General features: G+C 41.7%; 1 protein-coding gene across 2 annotated transcripts in view; it reads right to left on the bottom strand.

Moving 5' to 3' along the window:
* ALKBH8 (alkB homolog 8, tRNA methyltransferase) overlaps positions 1–21955 on the bottom strand; it is a 51459-nt gene that overhangs the window by 17065 nt on the left and 12439 nt on the right. For both annotated transcript variants that reach the window (XM_075140065.1, XM_075140064.1), the window contains exon 7: positions 18270–18340. In XM_075140065.1, the coding sequence (XP_074996166.1) occupies positions 18270–18340 (71 nt within the window). The remainder of the gene's footprint in view (positions 1–18269; positions 18341–21955) is intronic.

Here is a 21955-nt window from a genome sequence, read left to right as displayed (position 1 = left end):
ACCATCCTTTTATTATTTGCCACCTGGCTTCTAGCCATGGCAATATATTGAGGTAACGCTTTCAGCTTTATTCCAATTTCACAGCCCAGATGGCAGTGCTACATTTTGCTTCTGCTTGGGCTAGAATGTTATCCTTTTACATTTCCCAAATGAGAGAAACTCTTGCTGTGGAAAATAAAAAGCAGGTCATTTAAGCAAGCAAAACAAGTTACAGAAGACTTACCAAAAAAGAAAAGTGGTCAAAAACTATTCAAGTCAGCGGTTCCAGCTACACTGGAGAATTAGCACCATGAAAGTGCTGCCACTTGATTTGTAACCTACTAAATATGCAAATTAAAAGCAGACTTACTACAGTATGCCAGATCGAAACAAATTAAGTTGTTCTGCTTCTGCATACAGACATGTTTAACAAAGAGAAAACAGTGGTGCAATGATCAGTAAGTCAGCACAAAAAAAAAATGCCAAGACAGAGACTGAATAAGCAAAACTTCTAAACATTACAAATTACCACTTAACAACATTTACTATTTAATGTTGTGCACACTGGAGCACAATGTAAATGCACAATGGCATTTACATTTTTAGGAAAAAAATTATTTGCACTGTAGTACCACCCACATAGAGTGACACAGCTTCTCCTGTTGAGCTATCTAAATTTAAGGCAAGAAATGACGAGGGTGACAAACAGTGGGGTTGAAAGGGGAAGATAGATATGGGGGAACAGGAATAAAGCCTACCTATAAACTCTGATTAATGATTATGAAACACTTCAATAGCTACACAAATAGATGAATGGCAGCCAGTTGCTAACATACTCCTTCCCTTGCACTAAGCAATTTCTTCTAGGTATCCTCAAAGAAGCATGGGGTGAAGGAGAAAACACAGTGGCTTCACAGATCTGATGAGGAGGTTGTCCCATAAAGCACGACTAGGTGCAAGCCTCTGTAAAAAGATGTAGCTAAGCGGCAAGGCAAAGAAACCAGAGGATGACTAATCAGGACCAGCAAGTGAGGAAAGGAAAAGCATGAAAAGAAAAGAAGTGGGGAGGGAAGTGGCTGGATGAAATGAGTGAGATGGTATCTCTGTCTTTTGCCTCTCTGGCTCACTGCTGTTGGGGGACAGGTGTGAGGGGACAAGACAGAGACTGGGTTCTTCAGAAGTATGGCAGAATAAACTGAACATGAGACTGTCCAGATTCTCTCCTGGAGGCTCAGTTACCCCACTGTCCCTCTTTCTGTGTCAGTAGTAGCTACAAAGCCCTGTTCTTGCAGATGATGTTCAAGAACAGCACTTTCTCCAAGAGTCAATGATTGCCAGCTCTATGGGGTCTCCTACACTTCCAGTTCACATCTCCCTCCAGGCCCTGGAAGAGGACCTCATTCCCTTTCACTTCTCTGCGCGCCAGGCTGGGGGACTCTATATGAAGCAGTGGGAAACGGTTCCACCAGCTCCCTGACTTCTCCACTGCTTTACCTCATGCATCGCCAGTTCCTTTTCCCCCACCAACTCCATGGCCCCTCAGAGTCTCTTAGCAGAAGATGCTCCTCAAACCCTGTCCTGTTAACAACTGTGCATCCAAAATAGCAGAGATTCAGAGCACTCTATAACAGATGGCACGTTGGGAGCGAGAGGCCACAAAACTGTCCCTGGTAGCTGGATTTTCAGGCAGAAGTGGCAGGAAAATAGAAGACAGTAGAAGAGGAGAGCATGTCCTCCTGGATGAATTTCAGCTATGCTAAGTCAACAAGAAATATGTGAAACAAATTTCTGATCGTGCAGAATTTGAGGCTGAAAAGCAGGAGATTACCTATTGTACGTAACACCTGGCACAGGATGGACACTAGTCCTCACCAGCACAGGATCCCAGCTCTGTCCCTGTTCCTCACTTTTCCGTGGAGGAAAAGCTTCTGCATTATCATCTCAAACTGTGTGGCTGCTCCCCTTCTAAATGAATTTCATCCTTATGATAAGCAGTGATGATTTGGCGAGGAAAATATAAATAAAGGATTAATTTACTTGCAAATGGACAATGACATTAAGTAATTAGCAGTAATTGGAAGAGTCAAAAATCCAAATCCCAAACTGACTTTTACTTATGAAGCAGACAGATTCTCTGCTAGAATGTATTAAAGTTTTGCACTTTTTCTATTAACAACAAATTTGACATTCAGACAGAGAATCAAATTTAAGGAACCCATTGTGAACATCTGAAGACAATTAGTGCAGTTCCTATGCTTCATTCCTTTATCTAGAATAACGTTACCTGAACACTTAAAAAAACCCCAAGCAACAGCATTTCTTCTATTCTTTGTCTACAGTACAGTAAAGAACATTTAACTCAGAAAGGTTTTTTAAGAACTCTGGTCTTATCTCTGAAAAGGCTATTACTGACTGAAGTAGATAACATTCCCACACTCCTATACATGTCTTTATCCTGGCAGAACATTCTAAATTGTCACTGTCACACACACACACGCACACAAAAGATTAACGCATTTGGTCCTCTTTTTAATTTACTAAGGACTCACAATCAATAAGCCAACTCTGCTACTGCTGAATCAATCTGCTTCATGACAGCTTTGCTCCGCAGGAGCTATTTCCAATTACTATTTTCGTTTTTACCTATTTTCTTTTTTCTCTTAGGTGGCAGAGTCAATAGAGATCAAATTTCCAGCTAGCCCATGGTGCATCATCCAGGGATTACATTCAAAAATAAAAATAGTGGATGCTTTGATCTTATACAACTTTTACCTTCTTTCTTTGTACTATCGAAAAAGTGTGTTTCTATATATACAGCAAAAAACTTGAAAGAAACAAACAGCTAATAATACCTACTTGTGGATTTAAATATCTTGTCATGATGCCAGGTCATTTAAAAGAGAGTGCTCATGACAAGGGAGCACATGAAGCAGTAAACAGTTTTCAAGGATGGCTAAACATCAAAGCAAAGTGACACCCACATCATGAACATTGTTCCTGTGGCATAAAATACAGCAAAATGCAAAAACCAGAAAAGAATCCAGCTTAAAAGAAAAAGGGAAGAAAGCTTTTTAACCCCTCAGGGAATGAGAAGTCTGCACCGCCTTCCAGTGCAGCGGTACTGCACTACATGAAAGAGCAGCAGGATGGAGGTGAATGACTGGTCTATCAAATAAGTAATGATCCAAAGACAAAACAGAAATAATGCAACGGGACTATAAGGACGTCGTCGATAAGGATTTCACGGCTACAGCATGGAATGACAACGTTGTTTTTCTAAGCTTTGTCTCCAAGGCAATTTGTATTTGATGTTAATAGACTACCTTAGACGAAACATAATCTAAAGCTAAAAAAAGTACAATGTGGAATGCTTCTCAAGTCTCTGACGTTATTTACTGAATTTTCAGAGAGCAAAGACACATTATCAGCCTACATAGCAGTTTCCCACATGTAAAACAGATGAAAAAGCATGTCTACTTCAAAGACAGCTGAGATGTTTAAAGCCCACACATGGAGCTTGAACAACACAGTGCGGCTCTATGCAGAGACAAGAGCCTGCTGGCTTACACAGGATTGAGGCAATCAATCAGTAATATACAGCGCCTTTCACTGCCAAAACCATGCTAAATTCCAAAATTTGGAATTCAGAAAAATGCTGAATTTTAAGGGGAAAGAGAATGGGATTATCTTCTTCAAATAATTCACGTCATAGGAAATTTATCTTATGTAACCTATGCTGATATTTACATCCTATATCATGGTCTCTAGCCATATTTCAGAAAATTAGTGCAACATTGACAATCATGATGATGAAAAATTTCAGTACTGCCTACCACAAAAATCTCTCAACACATGCACAGGCCTGCCCTATATCAGATTTACACCAAAGCATACCATCTCTTGCTAAGCCTGCTTATCTACTTAGGCACTATGGTGATGCTAGTCAGATGCTTAATATACTTACTAGGTTTTCTTTCTTCAAAAATTGTGTTCAATTTTCCATCCATGCAATGCATTACTATTTTCCTGAATTTTCTGTGTCATTTTAAGTATCTATATATTTCTTCTTCTTAATTGAAGTCTAGCATATGAATGTTTAAAAACTATTTCAATATATGGACAGTACTTCATTCTTTTCTCTCTGAGGTCTCACCTTGTTATGATTTTCTTGATAACCCCGAGGAGGAGAGTGTATCCACTGAACAGCATACCAGTATCTCTCCTAGCTATTACATATGTCATTGATTCCATGATACAAATTCTCTTGTTGTCTGTACTCTGTTTACAAGATTCAGGTAGCGCACAAGAAGATGAAAACTACTGCAATTTCCAAGCTAACTCCTGTTGGATGGAAGAGCTTCCAATCCTCTGCAGGCCTTGTCACAGCTAGCTGGAATATACACCACTCTCCTTTTGTACCTGGGGATGCATCTCTTGAGGTTCACCAACTCCAAGTTATTAGAAGTGTTTCAACCAGTACAACACCGACCAGGAGAGCTGAGATATGCCATTAACTCCTTTACTGTGCCTCATCACTATCATTGCCATTGAAGAATAACTGCAGTGCTGAAATTTAGCCACTCTGGGTACACCTACATTTCTAAACAAAAGATGATACAAAATGTTAATGAACACCTATAAATTTCAAAACAGCCTTCATAACTAATCCCCCAAAGCTCTAATCCCACAGTGTGCACAGTTATGTGCACATCACCTCTTCAGAGGCCACATGGGCCCCCAGCACTCACCACGCTCCTGGCAAGGGGGCTCCCCTACTCGCACACCCCTCCTGTGAGATGTGGGTGCTCCCCACGCACACACCAGTGACAAAGGTCCCCCAGGCTCACATACAGGCACCCCAGTGTGTGTCTCCACTGCGGCACCCCGTGCTGTCACCCCACGAGCTGGATGCCGGCTCCTCGCGGTGTCCATTGGGGCAGCTTCCTCAGCAGAGGTTGGGATGCTGGTGGTACTTCTGGCAGCGCCACACCAAGTTTTGACTGCTGCTGTTCCCACTCCAAGGTCTCTCCCTGCTGCTACAAATTTTTATGCTTCACTCATACATCTTCGCAGGCTGACTCTTCTTTGTTTCAAAAGCCTCTTTGTAAATCCGGAGTTACTGTTTCATCTTGCTGATTGAACAGCCAGGCTAAAAGAAGAACACAACAAACCTAATCCATTAAAGACTACCCATCAAATATGCCAGTTCCTAATAACTCCAAAAATATCAAGCTTCTTTTGTATGTCAGGACATTACCTGTGGCCTTTGCACCTTCCCAGATCATTACGTGTGTTAAAACTCAATGCTGAATATTAGACTCGCACATAAAAGACTTTCAGTCCCTACAGTAAAAGGCAATAGTTGCATTATCACTGCTTCCCTCTCTCTGTCACCACAGGTACAAATTTCTCCTTTCTGGAAAACACTATCTACCCCCAGCATATGACCTCGATGCCCTTTTATGAATCCAGAGACAAAGACTCAAGCAAGTTCTCAACAACATCCAATTTATTCAATTTTGCTAACATTCCATTTTCATCCTTTAATAAATAGCCTCCCTAGCTCTTAGCTTAAACTCTTTTAGGACACAGAAAGCAAGAGGCTAATGCTGTTAGTCTTAATTTAATTTCTTTTATTGACTTAGCCTTCTCTGCAATATTTTCCAGTCTTTCAGTCATATGTCTTCCCTCACATCCATGGGTGCTACTACACTGACATACAGGCAACTGCATCCACCTACACCAGGGCAGAATGTGCCCCAAATGTACGAGCTCATTTTCCTTTCGAAAGGAAAGGACATCTCCAAAATTTTGTATCACTTGCTCTCTAATGGAGTACAGTTCAATGGAAGAGCACAAGAGGACTCTTCTACATCCTGATCCTAGGGGTCTCCAGAGGGCTCAATCTGTTCAAGATATAATGCCCAGATGTCACAAGAAAGCAGTTCTGCATCCTCAAATACATCTCAGACTTGCGACTTGCACTTAATGTATTACTCTCTGTTCTGAAAGCAAATAATCCTTATTTACATGTTTAATGCTGTACCAAATGTCTACCAAGAAACCACTGTACAAGTCCTTACAACACAGATGCAGCTGTTCTGTAATGAGTACAACTTTGTATGCAAGCATGACGACATTTACAGGAGTCTGGTGTGCACATCTGTGTACGTGGTGCTGTGGCGTACTTGTAATTCTTTCACACATTAAAAACTTGCAAGTGCTCAAGAGATTTTCAGTATCTAAGTAGAAAAGGAAACACTTCAGGGTTCAAAAAGAGCATATCACCTTTTTAAATCACTGAAAATTTACGAATATCTGTGGAAACACACTATAATCAGCAATTTCCATGTTACCGAGTGCAAATACGTGTAAGCAGGACTCTCTTTACCCATAATTTTATTCGCATGCCACCCTACCTACACATTTATCATCCTGTCATTGAACCCTCTAACGTTTAATTGCAAGTTTTCTACAACAGAAATGGTGTAAGGGCCTGTGAATAGGGTCTCCACATATCATAAATAGTAATTGATACAGGACAAACCAGGCCTTGGCTGAGTAATACTGCCAAACAGGGAATAAGAAACATCTACGGTTTCTTTCCAGGAAAGAGGACTTGAAAAACTTACATTCAGGGTGGTACACTCATACCACCTACTAGCATGCCACCGCTGTTGTATAATAGTCCAAGTCCTTACAAGTTCAGGGTATTTAAAGGCATGGGTGAAGCAGGCTGCATGTTCATCATCCTGTACAGTGGAAAACCGTCTTCCCTCACTCTCCACAAACACCTTTCTGCAGTATTATCACCATAATCTTGCCCCCTATGTACTGAGAAAGAAGTATGGAAATAGTCCAATGCTGAATATCTGTAATTCAAAAGGATGAAATGATGAGTTTACTCAGCCTGAGTTTGAAACAAACGTCAGCTAGCCCTTCTCACAACTCCATCTAACAACTGTCCCAGAGACATTACAATAATAGAGAATTGTCAGAATACAAGATATGCAAACTGTGCCTTCCCAAACTAATTCTTGCATCATACCTCACAAGAGCTGACAAGACACAGTTTTTAATCTATTGCTATAGAAACTACCATATGGCCTGTTTCTTAATCCTCTATATCTTCACTGTAAAAGGGAAATCTACTGAGGAACAAAGATCTGGGCATGAATTTACAGAAATGACTTAAAGACGTAAAGAAAAGTAATTTCTTAGCAGTCAAAAGCATGTAACTCTCTCTCAAAAAAAAAAAAAAAAGAAGTAACAAAAGCCATCTTCTTGGTTAATGATATCTCCTAGGGCCATAAAGTATAATTCAAAACACAGCAAGAAGACACAGAAAGATTTCTTTAAAACTATTTGAAGAAAACTGTTTTATCAATTCACACAATTGCTATGTTTCACCCCACGGAAGTACCACACATCTGAAATACACATATTATTTCAAAGCAGGTAAAACAATCAAAAAGGAAAACCACATTTTGATGTTTGGATAGGCAGTATTCCAACACTGCTGATTTCCATCACAAGCAACATCATCTCTTTCTTCTCTCATTCCCTTCATCTGCTTCATTGGCCCAATGAGTGTCCCCACGTAATGCAGCCAAAAGTTATACAAAAGGGCTCTACCAGGGCCTCAGCATCTGGTCCTGAATTTACAATGGTTTGCATGAACGTGCACTGCAGAGAGATGTACGTAGTATGTATGCAGAGGAAGAAGCGGAGGAACAACCATAACACCTCACAAGGAACTGTGAAGTGTCCAGTTTTCCCTGCTTTCAGCTGCACCATCAACCTTGGTTCCTTCCAGCCATTATTCTGCTGCCCCAGCAAACAGACCAGAGCTTCACCTGCATTACCCCTGCACTGCACCAAGATGCTGCCTGCCTACTTTCTTCTCTGGTAAGAGCACACACCTCTCCCTTCCTTGATTCAGAATCTTTCTGTCAAGTGTATCAGCATCACAGGTTTGACAGCTCTGGCTCCAGCATGCTTTTAACCGCTCTAAATTGCCAGTTCCTCAATGAGAACTTCCAGAGTCAACTCTACTGAAACAAGAGCGCTGTGGAGAAACTCCTCCTGAAACACTCAACATATCTGGAAGGAAAAACAGAAGCAGCACATTGCAGTATGCAAAATGCATGGTTTAGTGGGCATGGTGGTGTTGGGTTGATGGTTGGACTCGATGATCTTAGAGGTCTTTTCTAACCTTAATGATTCTGTGACGCTACGATTCTATGATTATAAAAGTCCAGTTCAAAGCCAAGAGAGACAATACACCACAGCAGGAGCTTAACTTGTTAAGCTTGTTTCTTTGCTTATAGACTACTTGTGATTATTATTATTGACTGACTACTTGTCATTTCTTCCTGAAATTTGCCACAGTCTTAAAATAGGCTCCTACGATAATAGGGATGACATCACAGGCTAATGAAATTAGATTTCTTTATTGAATTCCAGAACTGAAGTATGGCTGAAATGTAACAGCTAAAGGTAACGACTTTTTAATGCCCCAGAGTTCAGCCTGTTTACTGTTAATTTGTGGCAGACACCAGGATTCCATTTCATGCATCAAGTACTGATCTTCTAAAAATAACATGGGGAATAGAAATAATTTCCACTGATAAACCTCTCACAGAAATTAAAAATTCTTTTAAAAAAATAAAGAAATCTGTAACTACTCAAACAACAATACAGACGTTTCTATAAAAAAAATTGAAGTACATTTCAAGAATGACAATCCAAAACCTGACTCAAAAATAATTTCATCTGTAAAAATATTAATTGAAATGTAAAATTAAATGCTCTGTTAGTTTTCTTCTATTACAATTATTATATTTTTCACAGGAATAAATAGCAACTTCATATTTAAACAGTTAATTCATCCCACCACCACTGAAAAGTAGTTCATGTATCATAGTGAAGGGTAGACAGGGGGAGTGAAGTGGAACAAGAGGAAAAAAAAAAGAGGTTTTGGTTTAAAAAGACCAATATCATGCATCATAATCTACCTTTTTTTTCAAGATTTTTATCTATCTACATATTTCCTACCACATGAAAACCAATTAGAAATCTCTAGCAATAGCTATGCAATAGCAAGACCCTTTTTAGACAGTACATTTGTTTCCACTGAAAAATTCAGTATCTATATTTGTGTGTCACAGTAAAGCCGTAACAGCCAGACATCAGAGAATTGGAAATGAAATGATGCCGCCCCAGCATACAAAATAAGCACACTACTGAAACTGCAAATAGCCTGGAGACAGTTGGTAAAGGAATTATGCAGTTGTTTTCCTTTATTATTCATCAGCTATGACCACAGTCAGAAAATCGTAAGCCCTGCTGCGGACTTCAAACATTTTAGAAAGTATTTCACTCACAGTAGGATTTTGGTGTGATTGTGAGAAAACTAACTGGAACTATATGACATTTTTCATAGCATCTCTATGTATTTTTCCATGTGATATTGAGTGGATTTCATTTTCAAATTCCTCCTGATTGCGGTTTCTTTTGTCTCTCTTTCCAAATTCACCTCAAATGCACTGCTGATGCAACCGCCCAGAGGAGTTCAGGAGACAGGAAGAACATTCTTCCCATGTCCCCTTCTCAACACCAACAACTCAAAGAAAACACAGGATGCTTCCCAACTTACTGGGAAGAAAGCAAAGTGGTAGGAACCAGGAGGAGCCACAGCTCTGCCTTCCCTCTCAGCAGCCAAAATAATGGACCATGTGCAAGAAACATAAAACTGCTACACAGAATGGAGTAAGCCAACTTCCCACTCCGGCAGACCCAGGGGAAATATCTCAGCAAGTCACAGCATATTCTGCAGATCAGAGATCCCATAGCAATCAAACTACAGGCTGCCCTTCCTTCCTCAGCACTGAAGTAGGATTCTAGCCAATTTAGGACTTATTAGGCCTTGCATAGCGGTGACCAGCTTTATGGAAAGACATGCTACATGACAAGTTTCTTTCTTATGTGGAGAAGAAGGAAGGTATGTATGAATCCAACAAAAGGGATTCAGGAGACAAAGCTCTGCAGAGCTATTTGCCCAGTATTGGCCCACGGGTAGTAAATGCCACACCTTATAGACTTACCACAGAGACAACTCATACAAAGAGGCACTTGGAAACTGTAATGTCTCACCAACATGAAAGGGGAGAAAAAAAAAATATTTTTTACACACAAAACTTTAAAATACAGGCTCTGTCATAGCTTAGCTTTGATTTTGTTCCTCCTAAGTAGCTGGAGGTAGTGGAGAAGGTAAGAACTCCATGCTGCTGTCTTGTTTCTCAACAAATTACTGCCACACAGCCTCTAGAGAAATAATGCAAGTATCATTGTTCTGGGGGCAATTCTGTCCCAATGTTCTTCTTGTAGCGTCTCAGTGCAAATCAAGATAGGTTAGCAGATTCCTACAGCACCTGAGAAACAAATGCTTCTCTGCATTAGCTATTATTAGGTATTGCAGGACAGGTTCCCTTTGAACAATTTACATGAAAGCTGGGCTTCCAAGGTCCTTACAAAGGTTAAAATAACTGATCAGGTGGAAACATCAGCAGGACATGTTGATATCTGTGAACAGAATCCTGTATGCAAACAGGGAAGAGACATCCAGCACAGAAATAAAAACTCAGAACAGTATGTTTACTGAATATTCACGTTTCCCAAAAAAGGCAGTAAGATTATTACAAATATTCCCATGGAGGGCTGACAGGCTTTGTTGCTTATCTCAGAGGGCACAATTCAACATTCAATTACATCAACAGAAAGTTCTCCCTTGATTTTGATGGGTCTTGTATCTGATCCAAGCTCAATGACAGTACATTATGGTATGACATGGACAGAAAGAAACACACAGGACATATTTATACAGAGTAAATGCAAACAGGAGACAGATTTATGAAGCCTGATGCATTTAACTTGTGGTGGTCAGGTCACCTTTCACATGGAGAAGCTCTTCAGTAGTTTTCAAAAATGAAATACCACTTCAAATGGAACCAACCTAAATTTGGTATACAATTATAAATACAGTCCCTTTAGGTTTCCAGCTAGATGATACAGAAACCACTGCAAATCACTATTCTTCAAGAACTGATAAAATCCATGACTGTAAGAAGGGTACAGCTCAAGAAACCTGTCTAATAGATCTGAAAAACACGCTATCGAGCTTCAGGAATCCCACCAGACTCACTTGAACAAACTTCTGAACTCAGCATTAGGTTGCAGTGATTAATTTTAATATCTTCCATTTGGGTCAAGAGACATTTTGGTTCTGCCAATCCAATCTCTTTTTAAATATTGATCGCTATTACTACTATTTCACCTACTAAATCATGCTGCTAGCATGGACAGAGGAAAAACTTTGGTATAGTCACCACCAGAGTAATTCCTTAAATAGGTGAGATGCTTTCTGCCTTCCCTTAAAAGAAAAATAAAGCAATGTAATTGTAAACAGTAAATTAAACTGAATCAGCAGGTAACCAAGATAAGCAAAATAAGAGCGGGACCCCAAAGTTAACAGAACAATATGCAGTGCCTTCCTACCTTGTTAAAGCTCATACAAGACATGAAACAGGTGCTAACTGTCAAAAGCTGGGTATAATCTGGAGTTTCTAAAGGCTTCTCATAAAATCTGTCAAGCAGCTATTACAGAAACAGCTGCTGCTATAGCAGCTACAGATTTCTGTTTGTTAACCAAGACAGATTAGAAATAGATCAACAAATAGGAAGCAAAAGTGCAGGAAAAACGGTCAATTATCAGTCTGAGAGATGAGTAATAGCAGCGTACCTCATTCTATCAGTTCTAGGATGACCATCGGTCATACATATTTCAAAAGATCTGGTGGAGTTTTTCTTTGTAACATTGCTCTGCTTTCAAGGCTTAAGAGAACCACCGTTTTTCTTCATAGATCAAAGCACTTAATATCTGCAGGCTAAGACATGATGACTATGTCTTCAGTTGAACAGAAGTTAGGCAGAGGTCAAGGATGATCCACACACAGCCCCACTGTTTAACCTTGAGCCACAAATCTGACTCAAAACCCTGAGGCTTCCTTTTCGTAGACATTAGGTGAGGGGCCTAGCCAGAGCATCACAGCAGTTCTCAGTGTTTATACCAGCCTTCTGCCAGGCCAAGGCACAGGGATAGGAAGCAGAGTAAGGCACTCGAGGAGAAGCTCAAGAGAACAGAACGACAAGCCTGGGGCTTCCTCATCAGGGCTGGATAATAGGAAAATGGGACAGAACAACACAAAACATAGCATGGTGCCAACACAACACACCCTTCAGGAAAATTATGACTGCGCTTCATCCTCTGGCATGGGGCAATGGGTGTCCCACAGCAGTCTTGGACAGAACGGGGCAGAGCTAATGAGGAGGGACTGCAGGGTGTTGCTAGCTGTTTATTGGAGGTAAGATCTGCAGCCAGGAAGGGAAAACTCTTTTATGGGTTGGATACTCTTGTAGCACTACTTAGCTCATTATAGAAATGCTACCTCTGTATTTCTAAAATTCTAATGAATCAAGGCTTACACGACAGCATGTAAAACGGCAAATTAGGAAAAGTGGAAAAACAGAAATCTCAATATTGATAAAGCTCCTGCTGCAAACCTGCGAAAGGAAATTTGACACAGGCTTTAACTAGGATTTTTTGAGACAGCTGCAAACTTGGCCAGGCTCCTAAGATGAAATACTGTAAAATTACGTATCTTTAGAGACACCAAATGGAGGCACTGAAAATAACACCTAACTCAAATAAAACCAGAAAATTCTCAACAGAAGGGCCTGTTCCCTGTTTTGCAGTACTTTGTTCAAATTCATGGACACAGGACATACGGTTTGCCATTAAGCTTAATAAAAATCACCCTGAACTAAATTTACCCCATTGGCTTTCTTCTCCTACTATGACAACTTCTGAATTAAAGAAAGGTGTATTCAGTAACACAACATTGAAACTGACGTTCATTGATATTTTCAGTGTATCAGCTCCTATAAAGAAAGGGTGAACGTGGCGATTTATAAAATACCATTACAAGCCCACAGGACATTCTGGAAGTCTCACTTTATTCTGCAGTTTCCCAGGAGATGCCAAAGAAATGGTCAAAAACAGAGAAGTGATTAGCCTGAGACCCTCACTTTTCCTGGAGTATTATGGGACAAGACACATCATGTCTCACTGCTTTGCCCTCAAACTATTTAGTGGTTTTTATAAGCTAAGCAGAAGTACAAAGTAATAGTGAGATTTTTCTCCTTCAAATCAAGTTTAATCGGTCTTGTAAACTCCCCAAAACACAACATATTGTACCAACTAGAACAAAATTCAGCCACTTGGTTTCTCTGTGCCTCTTGACAAAGCTGTTCCATGTAACTGAGATAGGAAAGAGAATCTCACACCTCTATTTCCACCTCATTTCATACAAGCTTAAGAACTTGGATTGCTGTACGTTGTCTGACGCAAGACAAACACAGTGTTGTGAAGAATCATGCCCTTATTTTCTTCTCCAGGTTGTTTGTTCATATTTAAAATGAACATATATGCCACATGCCAATAACTATTCCTTTTTCAACATAAATCAAGTTTGCAGAAATAAATTAGACTCACAATGATTCCTCTAATAAAATAGTACAAAGTGCTTTATTACTGGATAAATTCATTCGCCACTGAGGAAAAGACTGATTCTCAATAACGTGATTTAGGCTGCAAGGTGTCACTGAAGATGGCAGTGGCACAAAGCGCAGTTGGAGACATGTCACTAGTGGTGTATCCTACTGGTTGGTACTGCTAACACTGTTTAACATCTTCATTAATGACCTGGACAATGGGGCAGAGCACACCCTCAGCAAGTTTATAGACAATACAAAACTAGGAGGAGTGGCTGATACACCAGATGGTTGTGCTGCCATTCACAAGGACCTGGACAGGCTGGAGAACTGGTGCCAACACCTCAAGAAGTTCAACAAAGGGAAGTGCAAAGTCCTGCACCTGGTCAGGAATAACCCCATGCATCACTACACGCTGGGGGCTGATCAGCTAGAAAGCATCTTTGCAAAAACGACCTTGGGGTTCTGGTGGACAAGAAGTTGAACATGAGCCACCAATATACTCTTGCAGAAAAGAAGGCCAACAGCTTCCTGGGTTACATTAGGAAGAGTACTGCCAGCAGGTCAAGGGAAGTGATCCTTCCTTTCTACTCAGCACTGGTGAGGCCACACTTGGAGTGCTGTGTCCAGTACTGGGACTGGGCTTTCCCACTACAAGAAAGATACAGACTTACTGTAGTTGGAGCAAGTCCAGCATGGGGCCATGAAGATGATTAAGGAGTATCTTTATATGAGGAGATGCTGAGAGAGCTGGGACTCATCAGCTTGGAGAAGAGATGGCTCAGGCTCAGATAAGATGCTCTTATCAACGTGTATAAATACTTGATGGGAGGGAACAAAGAAGAGGGAGCCAGACTCTTCCTAGTAGTGTCCACCAACAGGACAAGAGACAATAAGCACGATTTAACACCTATGTGATTCTATCTGAACATAAGAAAACAGCTTTTTTACTGCAAGGGAGGTCAAACACTGGAACAGGTTGCCCAGAGAGGTTCTGGAATCTCCATCTGCAGAGATACCAGAAATACAACTGGACACAGTCTTGGACAACCTGCTTTAGCTGACCCTGCTTGAGCAGGGGCCTTGGACTAGACGACCTGAAGAGGTGCCTTCCAACCTAAACAATTCTGTGGTTCTGTGAAGATGATATAAGAAGTTTGAGAACATATGCTGATAGTTAAGGCACTGGGCTAAGAAGGCACTTGTGCTTAGTCCCCTGCTCTGCCACAGACTTCTTTTTCATAAGCCAAAGCATTTATTTTAGTTACTAGAATCTGCCTAACTCAGATCCTGCAAGGACAAGCATACAAACAATTGAAAGAAAAGCTCTTTCCATGACTTAGTGTAAGAATAAACTATAAGAGGCATTCTGCTTTCTTTTCTTCCTCTGAAGTGTCTGGTTAGCCAACTTCCGAAATAGGATACAGAACCAGCTGGGCTGCAAGATTACTTCTTTATGGCACTTTTTATTTAAATGTGTGCATTTACTGTTGAGGAGAATAAAGAAAGGACAAGACATACAATTTCATTTATGTATGTTTTCCATTACGTTGCAGCCTAATTATTCAGGTGAAAAAAATAGTGACACTACAGAGAGAAGAAGAGACAGATACCAAAGTTCGCTGCTGTATATGCAACTCCAATTATTTATTATCAGAGTGTGTAAATTTTGTACATGGTAAGCTTTAACAGGAATAGAGTAGGGGGCTTCACTCCTAAAATAGCTAACTCACATATTACTGCAACTGATATTTACATTTTAAAATCAGATGAAGAGCTAAGTGCACAAAAACACATTAAAGAAATCATAAAAAGTTGTAAGAGTACCACAAAGAAAAGCCATTAAATAATGCAGCATTTCATGGGCCACTGGCTTGTTTTACTACATGTGCACTTTGATTGTCTGCACCTGAAAAGTGCATTAATGTCCCATTAGGAAAAGGTACTGAAACTTGGGAGCTATCTAACAGACTGTATCCAATGCCTATGCCTGAAATATCTAGAAATGGCCCAAGTCTGGCTGTGTACATTTCCCTGATTGAAATGTACACATTCCAATTTTTAACAGCATCATAATGCTCCAGGCAGTCCACTTCCCAGAAAGGTTTGTATTTCTCAGGTGATTAAAATCTCTCTGCTTTTGGCCATCTCTGAGACCATCACAAAGGTGTGCTGTAATATAATCATCTAGAAATGCACTGCCTATGGTGTCTCATCAATGAAGCAAGAGAGCATCTGTGCCAGAGTCAGCCTTTTAAGTGAAACAGAAAGAGTAAGAAAGCCTGGGACTGCAGACTGAGGCAGAATATGTGAAATGACAGCACCAATATAGTTTTTATAAAAAAATCTAAAGTAACTTTTTTTTTTTTATTTACAAGATCAACATAGGACCAGCTGTAAGTTGAGGTCATCTACTGTTGCTGTGCTGCTCTGAATGCTCATCATGTATTAGAAAAATTAAACTTAGGCTTGATAAACTGCACAGAAGATCAATTAGAGCCCTTCTCCTAGAGAAACTACATGAAAGAAATGCACGTTCCCACGTGCTCCCTAGCATGGAGGCGTTGGCACCATTAAAAACAACAGTGCAGCTGAACAGAGGAGAACACACTATCTCTGAGACGAGGCTAAGTGCAGAAGCCACATGAAGAAGTAGCCCCTAGATTGGGGCTAGTTAGGCTAGGAGCAAGGGAAGGAGTTCATTGCGATGTTAAACCCTATAACCTGGCCCAAAGGGCCCAGGGGTGGATTGTAATGGGTATACTTTACATTGTTGTAACCCATGATTTGAGTTGCATGTTATAGGAATTACTATAGCAGGAACCACCTGAACCAATGGAAGACAAGCCCCACAAGACGCAGTGCAAATGCAGCAGTGACACAACCTGAGCTGGCGTTGGTGCCCAGTAACTCCATGCAACACACACCTCTCCTGTCCTGAGTGACCACCATAACAGATGGAGCCCAAAGTCATGGACTAAATGAATGCAGTGGACAGTTTGTGGACATTTATGGACATTTTAAAGACATTTTACAGGGGTGGCCCATTTTACAGGGTGACACATGATATCTGTGTATTATACCAAAGGATGGGAGGCGGGGTGGTGGTTAATGAGGTTGTATTGGATAGTGTGGGACCTGAGCATGATGTAAATGGTATGGAATAAGGGGTGGAGAATGTGCCGATTTTGGCTGGGATAGTGTTAATTTTCTTTGTAGTAGCTAGTATGAGGCTATGTTTTGATAATACAGGGATGTTTCAGTTCCTGCTGAGCAGTGCTTACACAGAGTCAAGGCCTTTTCTGCTCCTCACACCACCCCACCATTGAGTAGGCTGGGGGTGCACAAGAAGCTGGGAGGGGACACAGCTGGGACAGCTGACCCCAACTGACCAAAGGGATATTTCACACCCTATAATGTCACGCTCAGCGTATAAAGCTGGGGGAAGAAGAAGGGGGGTACGTTCAGAGTGATAGCGTTTGTCTTCCCAAGTCACCGTTACGCGTGATGGAGCCCTGCTTTCCTGGAGATGGCTGAACACCTGCCTGCCGATGGGCAGTAGTGAATGAATTCCTTGTTTTGCTTTGCTTGCGTGCGCGGCTTTTGCTTTACCTGTTAAACTGTCTTTATCTCAACCCAGGAGTTTTCTCACTTTTACTCTTCCGATTCTCTCCCCCATCCCACCAGGGGGAAGTGAGCGAGCCGCTGTGTGATGCTTAGTTGCCAGCTGCTGTAAAACCATGACAGGAGATTCCAAAACAAAAGTAGTAAGAACTCTACCGCCACTGTGCACACCACCCTCACAACTAATCTCAGACGTTCCTACTCAACTGGATGCTTTTGTGAGTGGTGGACAAATACATCCATGGTCAGGCTGAGAGGACTGGCAAGACTGACACCCCCTTTTCAAGTGACCAGGAACACACGTGTGCCACTGCCACACATGTTAATGAAAAAGCTATCCTTCCTTTGACTCACAGCTCGTCCCAGGAGCTCCACATCCACTACACAACTTGCAAGAAGAAAAGAGGATGCCAGAGCCCAGACTAAAGATTCAAAAAATGTCAGTGCTCAGAATATCCAGCCATGTTCCTCTCTCTGCCAAAAGAGCAAAACAAACCAAGAGCAATAATCAAAGTAGTTGTTTTGTAATAGGAGAATGCTATTGGTAATACTGGTACAACTCTATAAGCACACACCATCTGTGTCGTCTACACACTACAGCCAGAAAAAACAAGTAGCAGACTAGATCATTCTCATAGAGCATTCATAGCTTTTCAACGGAAAGATTCGAAAGTCAAACCTTTATTACCCACTGCGATAACCTGTTCTTAGCCTTGTTAAGCTTCTAATTATCCAGTACCATGCGAATACACAGCAATACAGGTAACTCCCCTGACACAAAAAGCCCAAGATAGCAATGGAAGCAGACCTTGCAGATGTGAAGAATGCACTCTCAAGAAATGTGTAGGAAGATAGGAAGGCCAAGTAGCAAAGACTTGCTGCAGTAGTGCTTAAAGCAGAGAAAGTAATGCTAACTTTGTAAAACGTGGATGGGCACAGATGCAGCAGATGAATCCAAACAGAGTAAAAGTAAAGACACTAATTAGAGCACAGACTAGATGATGTGGACTGTTTTCAGCCCTACTCATCAAAACACATACAAACATTAAGTTTACCTCAGCTCCTAAACTGAGAGAGATTATTTCATCCTCAAAAGCGGAATGTGTATCAATATGAGGAGGAATTCCTGCATAAGAAAAAAAAACAAAAAAGTCAGTATCATAGTAATAGAGTGGCATCTCTGTTAGCAAGCTCTATTTCCATGGATGTCCATATAGGAAACTTGGATGATATCATAAAGGAGGAAGTTACCTTCCAAAATGTCTGATTTACATGCCCAGATTAGATGCACACAGTTAACACAAGTGTCCTGTATAATCAGCGGAAATACCTAGAAGACAGCTTAGAGCACTCAAAGTCCTCACTCACTCTCTGAAGACTCCAAATGCTCTCCTTGCTGCAGACAGCACCTGAAATCACTATGCTCTCCCCTTAGGCAGCTTAGCACTTAGCACTAACAGTTATGCTACGTTAGGCCTTAGTTCATCCATTATCACATATTTCTCCCTCACTTTCTTCACAGAGGAGTCATCTGTCCTGTTTTTGGCAGGGATAGAGTTGATTTTCTTCCTAGTAGCTGGTATAGTGCTGTGTTTTGGGTTTAGGATGAGAATAATGTTGATAATACACTGATGTTTTAGTTGTTGCTAAGTAGTGCTTACACCCGTCAAGGACTTTTCAGCTTCTCATGCTCTACCAACTGAGAAGGCTAGAGATACACAAGAAGCTGGGAGGGGGACAGCTGGACAGCCAGGACACCTGACCCAAACTGGTCAAAGGGATATTACATACCATATGGTGTCATGCTCAGTATATAAACTAGGGGAAACTTGGCTGGGGGGGGGGCACTGCTCAGGGACTGGCTGGGCATCGGTCAGCAGGTAGTGAGCAATTGCATCGTGGATCACTTGCTTTGTATATGCTTTTATTATTATTATTATTACTACTACTATTTTATTTTATTTCAATTATTAAACTGTTCTTATCTCAACCCATGAGTTTTCTCACTTTTACTCTTCCGATTCTCCCCCCATCCCACTGTAGGGGGTAGTAAGTGAGCGGCTGTGTGGTCCTTAGCTGCCAGCTGGGGTTAAACCACGACATCATCCCAAATACTCCCTCTATTGCTAAGCAAATGACTGTGCTAAGGGTCTCAGCTTCAGAATTAGGACCTACTACCACAAGCATAGGCACTGTCAGGGACAAACCCTGCCTCTGCTTTGCAGTTCTCAGGAGAACTCCACACACCTTTGCTAGGCTAATCCCTGGGTAGTACATCAGTACTCATGTGTATGAGTAACCACACATAGTTGAGAATTGCCAAAGGGACGGCAATTTTTTTTTTTTTATTTTTATTTCAGATCTGGTAATTGGAAAGAAACTGCCATTCCCTGCAGCTCGTGCCACACATTTTAACACCAAGTGCTGAAACAGCAGTGTGCATGCCACAGCAAGATCTCACCGCATGGTGGGGAACTGTAGCCAGCAGTGGAGCAGTGGAGCAAGGCCAGCAGGCAGCTTGGGAGAACTGCAACTATGCCTTCCTTTGACACCACAGCAGGCCCAGACAGAATAACTCCTATGTGGTCCAAACCAAAACAGTTATATTTGCTTATTAAAAGCTCTACCCAGATTCATTTTGGACACTATCAAATTTCTGAGCTGAAAACATTTTTTCCTAAGTGTGTCAGTGAGCCCTACAAAGTATCCTTATTGTCTGCCAGATTTTGTCTCCAGATGTAAATATTCTGAATTCCATTAGTTTCAGTGAAAGCAATACAAGTGTTTTATGAGGCCAATATTTAATGATAGAAAATCAGCAAGACTTGAAAACCAAGGACACATATGTGTGTTTGCTCATAACTTTGCCTCAGTATAAAGCACTGAAACTCTGCCTTCAGATGCGCCCTGAAGTCAGTGCAATTCACTGTGCAACATCGACTGCTCTCTTCAGCTCACCCAGACAATTCAATCAAGACCGCACTGACCTACCCACCTGCTGTTCATACTCCATATATGCAGCACACAGTAAGAGAGTCATCTAAGCATTCAAATGGATGGTAACTTTCAAGTATAAACCTACAACTTTAAACATTATTAGGACCCTGAATGAAAAAAGTGCCCTCAAAAAGGAATTCATTTAATGTGTCTTAAGTGTGGCCCCTACAGCTTAGATACCCAAAGTCATCAGTCACTTTTTAAAATATCAAGTGTAATTTCCAGTGACAATCGGTCTCGGAAAACAGATACTAAAGGTATTAATCTGACTGCACTGTGTGCTCATTCATATCCTAACAATTTGCATTTAAGAAAGGGTATTTTGCTTTGGGTTTGGTTTGGGTTTTTGTTTGTTTGTTTGTTTTTAAAAAAAATCTATTCTTCATAGACATCTACAATTCTAACTAATCTCCTCTGATGCCCCAGCCAGAAGTACATAACTGTCAATTTAACAGATTGTCAGATACATAAACAAATAGGATCAGCTTTTCATACCCCTGTTTGGCAGACACTGTATTAGCTGTCAGACATTAATTCTGAAAGAAAAGCTGTTCTCCTTTCTTTCTAAGGACAAACGAGATATCCACTCCAAAAAGGAAGCCAGATACTTAACCTTGATCATACAGGTTGGAAAAGACCTCTAAGATCATCGTGTCCAACCGTCAACCCAACACCACCATGCCCACTACACCATGTCCCTAAGGGCCTCATCTACACGTCTTTTAAATACGTCCAGGGATGGTGACTCCACCACTTCCCTGGGCAGCCTGTTCCAAGGCCTAACCACTCTTTCAGTAAAGAAATTTTTCCTAATGTCCAATCTAAACCTCCCTTGGCGCAACTTGAAGCCATTTCCTCTCGTCCTATCGCTAGTTACTTGGGAGAAGAGACCAACACCCACCTCGCTACAACCTCCTTTCAGGTAGTTGTAGAGCGCGATGAGGTCTCCCCTCAGCCTCCTCTTCTCCAGGCTAAACAACCCCAGTTCCCTCAGCCGCTCCTCATAAGACTTGTGCTCCAGGCCCTTCACCAGCTTCGCTGCCCTCCTCTGGACGCGCTCCAGCACCTCCATGTCTTTCTTGTAGTGAGGGGCCCAAAACTGAACACAGTATTCGAGGTGCGGCCTCACCAGTGCCGAGTACAGGGGCACGATCACCTCCCTATTCCTGCTGGCCACACTATTCCTGATACAGGCCAGGATGCCATTGGCCTTCTTGGCCACCTGGGCACACTGCCGGCTCATGTTCAGCCGGCTGTCAACCAGCACCCCCAGGTCCTTTTCCTCTGGGCAGCTTTCCAGCCACTCTTCCCCAAGCCTGTAGCGTTGCCTGGGGTTGTTGTGGCCGAAGTGCAGGACCCGGCACTTGGCCTTGTTGAACCTCATACAGTTGGCCTCAGCCCATCGATCCAGCCTGTCCAGGTCCCTCTGCAGAGCCTTCCTACCCTCCAGCAGATCAACACTCCCGCCCAACTTGGTGTCGTCTGCAAACTTACTGAGGGAGCACTCGATCCCCTCGTCCAGATCATTGATGAAGATATTGAACAGGACCGGCCCCAGTACTGAGCCCTGGGGAACACCGCTCGTGACCGGCTGCCAACTGGATTTAACTCCGTTGACCACAACTCTCTGGGCTCGGCCGTCCAGCCAGTTTTTTACCCAGCGAAGAGTGTACCTGTCTAGGCCGTGAGCCACCAGCTTCTCTAGGAGAATGCTGTGGGAGACAGTGTCAAAGGCCTTACTGAA

The sequence above is a fragment of the Calonectris borealis genome, chromosome 1, assembly GCF_964195595.1.
Source record: "Calonectris borealis chromosome 1, bCalBor7.hap1.2, whole genome shotgun sequence".
Lineage (NCBI taxonomy): Eukaryota > Metazoa > Chordata > Aves > Procellariiformes > Procellariidae > Calonectris > Calonectris borealis.
This window is presented reverse-complemented; position numbering and strand designations above follow the sequence as displayed.